Here is a 14,142-nt window from a genome sequence, read left to right on the forward strand (position 1 = left end):
CCACACCCCTCACTGTAACACTCTGATTTATCCCACACCCCTCACTGTAACACTCTTAATTCCCTCACACCCATCACTGTAACACTCTGATATATCCCACACCCCTCACTGTTACACTCTGATATATCCCACACACCTCACTGTAACACTCTTAATTCCCTCACGCCCATCACTGTAACACTCTGATATATCCCACACCCCTCACTGTAACACTCTGATATATCCCACACCCCTCACTGTAACACTGTGATATATCCCACGCGCCTCACTGTATCACTCTGATATATCCCACACCCCTCACTGTAACACTGTGATATATCCCACACCCCTCACTGTAACACTGTGATATATCCCACACCCCTCACTGTAACACTCTGATATATCCCACACCCCTCACTGTAACACTCTGATTTATCCCACACCCCTCACTGTAACACTCTTAATTCCCTCACACCCATCACTGTAACACTCTGATATATCCCACACCCCTCACTGTAACACTCTGATATATCCCACACCCCTCACTGTAACACTGTGATATATCCCACGCCCCTCACTGTAACACTCTGATATATCCCACACCCCTCACTGTAACACTGTGATATATCCCACACCCATCATTGTAACACTCTGATATATCCCACACCCCTCACTGTAACACTGTGATATATCCCACACCCCTCACTGTAACACTGTGATATATCCCACACCCCTCACTGTAACACTCTGATTTATCCCACACCCCTCACTGTAACACTCTTAATTCCCTCACACCCATCACTGTAACACTCTGATATATCCCACACCCCTCACTGTAACACTGTGATATATCCCACACCCCTCACTGTAACACTCCGATATATCCCACACCCCTCACTGTAACACTCTGATATATCCCACACCCCTCACTGTTACACTCTGATATATCCCACACCCCTCACTGTAACACTCTGATATATCCCACACCCCTCACTGTAACACTCTGATATATCCCACACCCCTCACTGTAACACTCTGATATATCCCACACCCCTCACTGTAACACTCTGATATATCCCACACCCCTCACTGTAACACTGTGATATATCCCACACCCCTCACTGTAACACTCCGATATATCCCACACCCCTCACTGTAACACTCTGATATATCCCACACCCCTCACTGTTACACTCTGATATATCCCACACCCCTCACTGTAACACTCTGATATATCCCACACCCCTCACTGTAACTCTCTGATATATCCCACACCCCTCACTGTAACACTCTGATATATCCCACACCCCTCACTGTAACACTCTGATATATCCCACACCCCTCACTGTAACACTCTGATATATCCCACACCCCTCACAGTAACACTCTGATATATCCCACACCCCTCACTGTAACACTCTGATATATCCCACATCCCTCATTGTAACACTCTGATATATCCCACACCCATCACTGTAACACTCTGATCTATCCCACACCCCTCACTGTAACACTCTGATATATCCCACATCCCTCATTGTAACACTCTGATATGTCCCACACCCCTCACTGTAACACTCCGATATATCCCACACCCCTCACTGTAACACTCTTATATCCCTCACACCCCTCACTGTAACACTCTGATATATCCCACACCCCTCACTGTAACACTCTGATATATCCCACACCCCTCACTGTAACACTCTGATATATCCCACACCCCTCACTGTAACTCTCTGATATATCCCACACCCCTCACTGTAACACTCTGATCTATCCCACACCCCTCACTGTAACACTCTGATATATCCCACATCCCTCATTGTAACACTCTGATATGTCCCACACCCCTCACTGTAACACTCCGATATATCCCACACCCCTCACTGTAACACTCTTATATCCCTCACACCCCTCACTGTAACACTCTGATATATCCCACACCCCTCACTGTAACACTCTGATATATCCCACACCCCTCACTGTAACACTCTGATATATACCACACCCCTCACAGTAACACTCTGATATATCCCACACCCCTCACTGTAACACTCTGATATATCCCACACCCCTCACTGTAACACTCTGATATATCCCACACCCCTCACAGTAACTCTCTGATTTATCCCACGCCCCTCACAGTAACTCTCTGATATATCCCACGCCCCTCACTGTAACACTCTGATATATCCCACACCTCTCAATGTAACACTCTGATATATCCCACACCCCTCACAGTAACTCTCTGATATATCCCACGCCCCTCACTGTAACACTCTGATATATCCCACACCCCAACACTGTAACACTGTGATATATCCCACACCCCTCACTGTAACACTCTGATTTATCCCACACCCCTCACTGTAACACTCTGATATATCCCACACCCCTCACTGTAACACTCTGATATATCCCACATCCCTCACTGTAACACTCTGATATATCCCAGACCCCTCACTGTAACACTCCGATATATCCCACACCCCTCACTAGAACACTCTGATATATCCCACACCCCTCACTGCAACACTCTGATATATACCACACCCCTCACTGTAACACTCTGATATATCCCATACCCCTCACTGTAACACTCCGATATATCCCACACCCCTCACTAGAACACTCTGATATATCCCACACCCCTCACTGTAACACTCTGATATATCCCACGCCCCTCACTGTAGCACTCTGATTTATCCCACACCCCTCACTGTAACACTGTGATATATCCCACGCCCCTCACTGTAACACTGTGATATATCCCACACCCCTCACTGTAACACTGTGATATATCCCACACCCCTCACTGTAACACTGTGATATATCCCACACCCCTCACTGTAACACTCTGATATATCCCACACCCCTCACTGTAACACTGTGATATATCCCACACCCCTCACTGTAACACTGTGATATATCCCACACCCCTCACTGTAACACTCTGATTTATCCCACACCCCAACACTGTAACACTGTGATATATCCCACACCCCTCACTGTAACACTCTGATTTATCCCACACCCCTCACTGTAACACTCTGATATATCCCACACCCCTCACTGCAACACTCTGATATATACCACACCCCTCACTGTAACACTCTGATATATCCCATACCCCTCACTGTAACACTCCGATATATCCCACACCCCTCACTAGAACACTCTGATATATCCCACACCCCTCACTGTAACACTCTGATATATCCCACGCCCCTCACTGTAGCACTGTGATATATCCCACGTCCCTCACTGTAACACTCTGATATATCCCACACCCCTCACTGTAACACTGTGATATATCCCACACCCCTCACTGTAACACTGTGATATATCCCACACCCCTCACTGTAACACTCTGATATATCCCACACCCCTCACTGTAACACTGTGATATATCCCACACCCCTCACTGTAACACTGTGATATATCCCACACCCCTCACTGTAACACTCTGATTTATCCCACACCCCTCACTGTAACACTCTGATATATCCCATACCCCTCACTGTAACACTCCGATATATCCCACACCCCTCACTAGAACACTCTGATATATCCCATACCCCTCACTGTAACACTCCGATATATCCCACACCCCTCACTGGAACACTCTGATATATCCCACACCCCTCACTGTAACACTCTGATATATCCCACGCCCCTCACTGTAACACTCTGATATATCCCACACCCCTCACTGTAACACTCTGATATATCCCACGCCCCTCACTGTAACACTCTGATATATCCCACACCCCTCACTGTAACACTGTGATATATCCCACACCCCTCACTGTAACACTGTGATATATCCCACACCCCTCACTGTAACACTCTGATTTATCCCACACCCCTCACTGTAACACTCTTAATTCCCTCACACCCATCACTGTAACACTCTGATATATCCCACACCCCTCACTGTAACACTGTGATATATCCCACACCCCTCACTGTAACACTCTGATTTATCCCACACCCCTCACTGTAACACTCTTAATTCCCTCACACCCATCACTGTAACACTCTGATATATCCCACACCCCTCACTGTTACACTCTGATATATCCCACACCCCTCACTGTAACACTCTTAATTCCCTCACACCCATCACTGTAACACTCTGATATATCCCACACCCCTCACTGTAACACTCTGATATATCCCACACCCCTCACTGTAACACTGTGATATATCCCACGCCCCTCACTGTAACACTCTGATATATCCCACACCCCTCACTGTAACACTGTGATATATCCCACACCCCTCACTGTAACACTGTGATATATCCCACACCCCTCACTGTAACACTCTGATATATCCCACACCCCTCACTGTAACACTCTGATTTATCCCACACCCCTCACTGTAACACTCTTAATTCCCTCACACCCATCACTGTAACACTCTGATATATCCCACACCCCTCACTGTAACACTCTGATATATCCCACACCCCTCACTGTAACACTGTGATATATCCCACGCCCCTCACTGTAACACTCTGATATATCCCACACCCCTCACTGTAACACTCTGATATATCCCACACCCCTCACTGTAACACTGTGATATATCCCACGCCCCTCACTGTAACACTCTGATATATCCCACACCCCTCACTGTAACACTGTGATATATCCCACACCCATCACTGTAACACTCTGATATATCCCACACCCCTCACTGTAACACTGTGATATATCCCACACCCCTCACTGTAACACTGTGATATATCCCACACCCCTCACTGTAACACTCTGATTTATCCCACACCCCTCACTGTAACACTCTTAATTCCCTCACACCCATCACTGTAACACTCTGATATATCCCACACCCCTCACTGTAACACTCTTAATTCCCTCACACCCATCACTGTAACACTCTGATATATCCCACACCCCTCACTGTAACACTGTGATATATCCCACACCCCTCACTGTAACACTCCGATATATCCCACACCCCTCACTGTAACACTCTGATATATCCCACACCCCTCACTGTTACACTCTGATATATCCCACACCCCTCACTGTAACACTCTGATATATCCCACACCCCTCACTGTAACACTCTGATATATCCCACACCCCTCACTGTAACACTCTGATATATCCCACACCCCTCATTGCAACACTCTGATATATCCCACACCCCTCACTGTAACACTCTGATATATCCCACACCCCTCACTGTAACACTCTGATATATCCCACATCCCTCACTGTAACACTCTGATATATCCCACACCCCTCATTGCAGCACTCTGATATATCCCACATCCCTCACTGTAACACTCTGATATATCCCACACCCCTCACTGTAACACTCTGATATATCCCACAAATCTCACTGTAGCACTCTGATATATCCCCACACCCCTCACTGTAACACTCTGATATATCCCACACCCCTCATTGCAACACTCTGATATATCCCACACCCCTCACTGTAGCACTCTGATATATCCCACACCCCTCACTGTAACACTCTGATATATCCCACATCCCTCATTGCAACACTCTGATATATCCCACACCCCTCACAGTAACACTCTGATATATCCCACACCCCTCACTGTAACACTCTGATATATCCCACACCCCTCACTGTAACACTCTGATATATCCCACACCCCTCACAGTAACACTCTGATATATCCCACACCCCTCATTGTAACACTCTGATATATCCCACACCCCTCACTGTAACACTCTGATATATCCCACACCCCTCACTGTAACACTCCACTGTAACACACCACTCCCCTCACTGTAATTGATGGCTTGCCTCCTTTGTTTGCGGTTTGAACTCACTGTTCGTGATGATTCTGTCCTTCCTGATGTCTGCATCTTGTGGGGGAACCCACGATGTAATTGTGGTATTGGAACTGTTGCGCTGTCTGCTTTCTGTGGAGTCAGTACAGATCGGTGATGTGATGCAGTACCAGACTGGCTGGCGGGATGGGGTGCAGGTATTTCAAGGTGGTTTGAGAGATAATGTCCGAAACTGTTTGCTCATGTTGTGTCCATGCTTTGTGTTTGCAGAGGACTACGTGTGCACTGGGAACCTGGAACATGACTTCACCGAACTCTGCGCCCGTATGGAGCTCGTGGAAGCCCCGATTGTCACGCTGAGGCACCAAGCAGTCATTCCCAGCGGCCTGTGTGAGCACTCATCTACTTCCATTTGTCACGTGTAAACTGAGATTTGGATTTCAATTTCCATTCAATTGGGAGTTTAGGAGGTGGCTCCCCCCACCCAGGAGCTGGGAGAAACCAGGGGGATGTCTGAATGTACTCGATTTTCAGGGGACTGGGTAGGCACACAATCAAATAATGATGGCTGCAACATTTGTCCACTTCACATTTGAAATCTCTGTCCGACGGGGGAGCGGGGTTTGTGCAAGGGGGTGAGAGCGTCCGGGCGGGTGGGGGGTGTTGGATGAGTTGGATTCGGGTGGGAGTGGGGTGCGTGCGTTGGGTTATGCATGCGGGCTTGGGGTTTGTGTGCGTGGGACGTGTGTGTGGGAGTGGTGGGGTGCGTGGGTTGGGGGTCGGGTGGTCTTTGGAGTGCTCGCTGTGCTGTTTGAGTGCTGGCTCGCTCTCGGTGTCCCACTCATTGCGTGCTTGCCTTCCAGTCGATGAGATGGAATCTCTCACTGCGTCCGATGTCTCCTCTGCTCCCCCGATGAAGGATCAGATCTCCTTCTTCAGACCCAGCGTGCAGATGGAGCTGGAGAATGACGACCCGAAGTCCGTGAAGGCTGTTTATATCAGAGGTACGGTTCCAAACGGAGAACTGAGGCCGGGTCTGTACGTAGCTGATCGCTGAGTGGTTAGTCTGGGTGAGCAATTCAACAACAACCACCAGGATTCATGTAGTGCCTGGAAATTAACAAAAAAAAAGGGACTGAATACTGTGGCAGGGAAAGACGATCCAAACGTGCTGAAAAGGATGGGTCTTCAGAGGGCTTTTCGAGGGAGAAATAGATGGCGTTGGATGAGGGTTTTCCGCAGAGCAGGGCTGGTGTGGTTGAATTATCTCATGAAAAGAAGTGCTGCATGATCGCTTCAAGAGTGATGATCCTTTAAGAACTCAGTCTGCTAATGAGCTAAGTACCTGGATGTTGTCATGTGACTAGAAGCCATAGTCACTCTGCAACTGTGACACCCGAGACAAAGGTTCTGTACATAGTTTACTCTATCGTACGTACTAGTTTAGCTGTTCATAAACCTGTTAGAGATCTTCAAGGCACTGGAATCCACATACCTCATGGTGTTGCTTAATACCACACAAGGAACGCATGACAATGGGATGCCCGCAGTGCCAGAATGGAAGGACTGAAGAGCGTGCAAGGCAGCGTTAGGCTGGGGGAGTTTGGATGGCAAAGGGTTTAAAGATGAGGTCAAAGCAAGAAATGCCGGAAATACAGGACTAGTTCTGAAGAAGGGTCACTGAGCTGAAACGTTAACTCTGCTTCTCTCTCCACAGACGCTGCCAGACCTGCTGAGTGTTTCCAGCATTCCTTGTTTTTATTTCAGACTTCCAGCATCCGCAGTGTTTTGCTTTTAATTTGTCGAGGAGGATTTGATACTTCACGTATCAGAGTGGGTGGATCAATAGGCAATTTTGATCAGCCAGGATGTGAAAGATGGGCAGCTATTTAGCAGTGTTCTGGAAGGACTGGAATACTGGAGGCTGCAGAAGAGGAGGGCAGCAAGGAAGGCATTAGAGAAAAGGATTCCAGAGGTAACAAAAGCATGTGTAAGAGTTTCAGAAGCCGAATGCTGCAGAGGGGCAACGTTGTGCCTGTGGTGAGGGAGAGGATGTGGAGTTTGAAGCTCAGCTTACGGTCAAACAGATCATATTTCCTGAGGAAGGGGGTCAACACTGCAGGTTTGGAAACAGAGAAGACGGTACCTGGAGAAAGGGAAGCCCTTGACAAAGTTCGTTCGGAGCAGGGAGGAGAACTCAGGAGGAGGAAGTGGGTGTCATGGGAGATTTGAGGTTCGAGGTTGCATTGGCGAGACAGGGGCCTGGAGCGAAAATGAGTGAGATACTGAGGAGCAGAGGGATGGAGGTAGGGAAGATGATGTCAGATACAGCTGCACCACAAGTCTTGCTTACTTTTGGAAAACTGAGGTGGCTTAGTCCAACACTGTATACCAGGGCCTGTGTCTAGCTCATGAATCCCTGAGCAGTATTTTCCCTGCTCTCCTCGAGGTGTTGGCTGTTACTGGGGGACAGGCTCAAGGAGGCTCGCCATCGTTGCCCAAGTGCTTGTTCCTTCATTGCTGAGCTCGTGTGATCAGTGCCTGCATTGTATCAGACTGGGCTCAATCCTGTCTGCATTTGGGTTTTTTAAAAATTCGTTTCATGGGATGTGGGTGTCGCTGGCAAGGCCAGCAATTATTGCCCGTCCAGAATTGCCCTTGACAAGGTGGTGGTGAGCTGCCTTCTTGAACTGCTGCAGTCCATGTGAGGTAGGTACACCAGGGGAAGTGGAGAGTATTCCATCACCCTCCTGATTTGTGCCTTGTGTAGACTGGAGTAATTAGAGCAAGGACAGTATTGATGAAGACCAATGTTAGACTGGAGTAATTAGACCAAGGGCAGTATTGATGAAGAGCAATGTTAGACTGGAGTAATTAGACCAAGGACAGTATTGATGAAGAGCAATGTTAGACTGGAGTAATTAGACCAAGGGCAGTATTGATGAAGAGCAATGTTAGACTGTAGTAATTAGACCAAGGGCAGTATTGATGAAGACCAATGTTAGACTGGAGTAATTAGACCAAGGGCAGTATTGATGAAGACCAATGTTAGACTGGAGTAATTAGACCAAGGGCAGTATTGATGAAGAGCAATGTTAGACTGTAGTAATTAGACCAAGGGCAGTATTGATGAAGACCAATGTTAGACTGGAGTAATTAGACCAAGGGCAGTATTGATGAAGGGCAATGTTAGACTGGAGTAATTAGACCAAGGGCAGTATTGATGAAGGGCAATGTTAGACTGGAGTAATTAGACCAAGGGCAGTATTGATGAAGGGCAATGTTAGACTGGAGTAATTAGACCAAGGGCAGTATTGATGAAGGGCAATGTTAGACTGGAGTAATTAGACCAAGGGCAGTATTGATGAAGAGCAATGTTAGACTGGAGTAATTAGACCAAGGGCAGTATTGATGAAGACCAATGTTAGACTGGAGTAATTAGACCAAGGGCAGTATTGATGAAGGGCAATGTTAGACTGGAGTAACTAGACCAAGGGCAGTATTGATGAAGAGCAATGTTAGACTGGAGTAATTAGACCAAGGGCAGTATTGATGAAGGGCAATGTTAGACTGGAGTAATTAGACCAAGGGCAGTATTGGTGAAGAGCAATGTTAGACTGGAGCAAATAGACCAAGGGCAGTATTGGTGAAGAGCAATGTTAGACTGGAGTAATTAGACCAAGGGCAGTATTGATGAAGAGCAATGTTAGACTGGAGCAAATAGACCAAGGGCAGTATTGGTGAAGAGCAATGTTAGACTGGAGTAATTAGACCAAGGGCAGTATTGATGAAGAGCAATGTTAGACTGGAGCAAATAGACCAAGGGAAGTATTGGTGAAGAGCAATGTTAGACTGGAGTAATTAGACCAAGGGCAGTATTGATGAAGAGCAATGTTAGACTGGAGCAAATAGACCAAGGGCAGTATTGATGAAGAGCAATGTTAGACTGGAGTAATTAAACCAAGGGCAGTATTGATGAAGGGCAATGCTAGAGTGGAGTAATTAGACCAAGGGCAGTATTGATGAAGAGCAATGTTAGACTGGAGTAATTAGACCAAGGGCAGTATTGATGAAGAGCAATGTTAGACTGGAGCAAATAGACCAAGGGCAGTATTGATGAAGAGGAATGTTAGACTGGAGTAATTAAACCAAGGGCAGTATTGATGAAGAGCAATGTTAGACTGGAGTAATTAAACCAAGGGCAGTATTGATGAAGGGCAATGCTAGAGTGGAGTAATTAGACCAAGGGCAGTATTGATGAAGAGCAATGTTAGACTGGAGTAATTAGACCAAGGGCAGTATTGATGAAGAGCAATGTTAGACTGGAGCAAATAGACCAAGGGCAGTATTGATGAAGAGCAATGTTAGACTGGAGTAATTAAACCAAGGGCAGTATTGATGAAGGGCAATGTTAGACTGGAGTAATTAGACCAAGGGCAGTATTGATGAAGAGCAATGCTAGAGTGGAGTAATTAGACCAAGGGCAGTATTGATGAAGGGCAATGTTAGACTGGAGTAAATAGACCAAGGGCAGTATTGATGAAGAGCAATGTTAGACTGGAGTAATTAGACCAAGGGCAGTATTGATGAAGAGCAATGTTAGACTGGAGTAATTAGACCAAGGGCAGTATTGGTGAAGAGCAATGTTAGACTGGAGTAATTAGACCAAGGACAGTATTGATGAAGAGCAATGTTAGAGTGCAGTCATTAGACCAAGGGCAGTATTGATGAAGAGCAATGTTAGACTGGAGTAATTAGACCAAGGGCAGTATTGATGAAGACCAATGTTAGACTGGAGTAATTAGACCAAGGGCAGTATTGGTGAAGAGCAATGTTAGACTGGAGTAATTAGACCAAGGGCAGTATTGATGAAGAGCAATGTTAGACTGGAGTAATTAGACCAAGGGCAGTATTGATGAAGACCAATGTTAGACTGGAGTAATTAGACCAAGGGCAGTATTGGTGAAGAGCAATGTTAGACTGGAGTAATTAGACCAAGGGCAGTATTGATGAAGAGCAATGTTAGACTGGAGTAATTAGACCAAGGGCAGTATTGATGAAGAGCAATGTTAGACTGGAGCAAATAGACCAAGGGCAGTATTGATGAAGAGCAATGTTAGACTGGAGTAATTAGACCAAGGGCAGTATTGATGAAGAGCAATGCTAGAGTGGAGTAATTAGACCAAGGGCAGTATTGATGAAGAGCAATGTTAGACTGGAGTAATTAGACCAAGGGCAGTATTGATGAAGAGCAATGTTAGACTGGAGTAATTAGACCAAGGGCAGTATTGATGAAGAGCAATGTTAGACTGGAGCAAATAGACCAAGGGCAGTATTGATGAAGAGCAATGTTAGACTGGAGTAATTAAACCAAGGGCAGTATTGATGAAGGGCAATGCTAGAGTGGAGTAATTAGACCAAGGGCAGTATTGATGAAGAGCAATGTTAGACTGGAGTAATTAGACCAAGGGCAGTATTGATGAAGAGCAATGTTAGACTGGAGCAAATAGACCAAGGGCAGTATTGATGAAGAGCAATGTTAGACTGGAGTAATTAGACCAAGGGCAGTATTGATGAAGAGCAATGTTAGACTGGAGTAATTAGACCAAGGGCAGTATTGATGAAGAGCAATGTTAGACTGGAGTAATTAGACCAAGGGCAGTATTGATGAAGAGCAATGTTAGACTGGAGTAATTAGACCAAGTGCAGTATTGATGAAGAGCAATGTTAGACTGGAGTAATTAAACCAAGGGCAGTGATGATGAAGAGCAATGTTAGACTGGAGCAAATAGACCAAGGACAGTATTGATGAAGAGCAATGTTAGACTGGAGCAAATCGACCAAGGGCAGTATTGATGAAGAGCAATGTTAGACTGGAGTAATTAGACCAAGGGCAGTATTGATAAAGAGCAATGTTAGACTGGAGTAATTAGACCAAGGGCAGTATTGATGAAGAGCAATGTTAGACTGGAGTAATTAAACCAAGGGCAGTGATGATGAAGAGCAATGTTAGACTGGAGCAAATAGACCAAGGGCAGTATTGATGAAGAGCAATGTTAGACTGGAGTAATTAGACCAAGGGCAGTATTGATGAAGAGCAATGTTAGACTGGAGTAATTAAACCAAGGGCAGTGATGATGAAGAGCAATGTTAGACTGGAGTAATTAAACCAAGGGCAGTATTGATGAAGAGCAATGTTAGACTGGAGTAATTAAACCAAGGGCAGTGATGATGAAGAGCAATGTTAGACTGGAGCAAATAGACCAAGGGCAGTATTGATGAAGAGCAATGTTAGACTGGAGTAATTAGACCAAGGGCAGTATTGATGAAGAGCAATGTTAGACTGGAGTAATTAAACCAAGGGCAGTGATGATGAAGAGCAATGTTAGACTGGAGCAAATAGACCAAGGGCAGTATTGATGAAGAGCAATGTTAGACTGGAGTAATTAAACCAAGGGCAGTGATGATGAAGAGCAATGTTAGACTGGAGTAATTAAACCAAGGGCAGTATTGATGAAGACCAATGTTAGACTGGAGTAATTAGACCAAGGGCAGTATTGATGAAGACCAATGTTAGACTGGAGTAATTAGACCAAGGGCAGTATTGATGAAGACCAATGTTAGACTGGAGTAATTAGACCAAAGACAGTATTGATGAAGGGCAATGTTAGACTGCAGTAATTAGACCAAGGACAATATTGATGAAGGGCAATGTTAGACTGGAGTAATTAGACCAAGGGCAGTATTGATGAAGAGGAATGTTGGACTGGAGTAATTAGGCCAAGGGCAGTATTGATGAAGAGCAATGTTAGACTGGAGTAATTAGACCAAGGACAATATTGATGAAGGGCAATGTTAGACTGGAGTAATTAGACCAAGGACAATATTGATGAAGAGCAATGTTAGACTGGAGTAATTAGACCAAGGGCAGTATTGATGTCGTTCAGGACTATGGGGCAGTCAGATTGCTTTGGGATTGATACAGGGCGATGGGGAGAGAGTGGTTCAGTGGGATTAGTTTGGGGATTGATACTGGGCTATGGGGAGAGAGTGGGACAGTGGGATTAGTTTGGGGATTGATACAGGTCTATGGGGAGAGAGTGGTGCAGTGGGATTAGTTTGGGGATTGATATAGGGCTATGGGGAGAGAGTGGGGCAGTGGGATTAGTTTGGGGATTGATACAGGGCTGTGGGGAGTGAGCGGGGCAGTGGGATTAGTTTGGGGATTGATAAAGGGCTGTGGAGAGTGAGTGGGGCAGTGGCAGTATTTTGAGGATTGATACAGGGCTGTGGGGAGTGAGTTGGGGAGTGAGTGGTGCAGTGGCAGTATTTTGGGGATTGATACAGGGCTGTGGGGAGTGAGTGGGGCAGTGCAGTATTTTGGGGATTGATACAGGGCTGTGGGGAGTGAGTGGGGCAGTGGGATTAGTTTGGGGATTGATACAGGGCTGTGGGGAGTGATTGGGCAGTGGGATTAGTTTGGGGATTGATACAGGGCTGTGGGGAGTGAGTGGGGCAGTGGGATTAGTTTGGGGATTGATACAGGGCTATGGGGAGTGAGTGGGGCAGTGGCAGTACTTTGGGGATTGATACAGGGCTGTGGGGAGTGAGTGGGTCAGTGGTAGTATTTTGGGGATTGATACAGTGCTATGGGGAGTGAGTGGGTCAGTGGTAGTATTTTGGGGATTGATAGAGGGCTGTGGGGAGTGGGTGTGGCAGTGGGATTAGTTTGGGGATTGATAGAGGGCTGTGGGGAGATAGTGGGGCAGTGGCAGTATTTTGGGGAGTGAGTGGGGCAGTGGCAGTATTTTGGGGATTGATGGAGGGCTGTGGGGAGTGAGTGAGTGGGGCAGTGGCAGTATTTTGGGGAGTGAGTGGGGCAGTGGCAGTATTTTGGGGATTGATACAGGGCTATGGAGAGTGAGTGGGCCAGTGGCACTACTTTGGGGATTGATACAGGGCTATGGGGAGTGAGTGGGGCAGTGGCACTACTTTGGGGATTGATACAGGGCTATGGAGAGTGAGTGGGGCAGTGGCACTACTTTGGGGATTGATACAGGGCTATGGGGAGTGAGCGGGGCAGTGGGATTAGTTTGGGGATTGATACAGGGCTATGGGGAGTGAGCGGGGCAGTGGGATTAGTTTGGGGATTGATACAGGGCGATGGGGAGTGAGCGGGACAGTGGGATTAGTTTGGGGATTGATACAGGGCTATGGGGAGTGAGAGGGGCAGTGGGATTAGTTTGGGGAGTGATACAGGGCTGTGAGGAGTGTGCGGGGCAGTGGAATTGGTTTTGGGATTGAAACAGGGCTGTGAGGAGTGTGCGGGGCAGTGGAATTAGTTTTGGGATTGAAACAG

The 14,142-nt window shown here is 46.6% G+C and overlaps 1 protein-coding gene across 4 annotated transcripts in view; it reads left to right on the forward strand.

The window, feature by feature from the left end:
* Positions 1-14,142, forward strand: part of lrrc71 (leucine rich repeat containing 71) — a 524,948-nt gene that overhangs the window by 237,856 nt on the left and 272,950 nt on the right. For all 4 annotated transcript variants that reach the window (XM_068027025.1, XM_068027027.1, XM_068027028.1 and 1 more), the window contains exons 3-4: positions 6,054-6,173; positions 6,647-6,787. In XM_068027025.1, the coding sequence (XP_067883126.1) occupies positions 6,054-6,173; positions 6,647-6,787 (261 nt within the window). The remainder of the gene's footprint in view (positions 1-6,053; positions 6,174-6,646; positions 6,788-14,142) is intronic.

The sequence above is a fragment of the Heterodontus francisci genome, unplaced genomic scaffold (genome assembly GCF_036365525.1).
Source record: "Heterodontus francisci isolate sHetFra1 unplaced genomic scaffold, sHetFra1.hap1 HAP1_SCAFFOLD_516, whole genome shotgun sequence".
NCBI lineage: Eukaryota > Metazoa > Chordata > Chondrichthyes > Heterodontiformes > Heterodontidae > Heterodontus > Heterodontus francisci.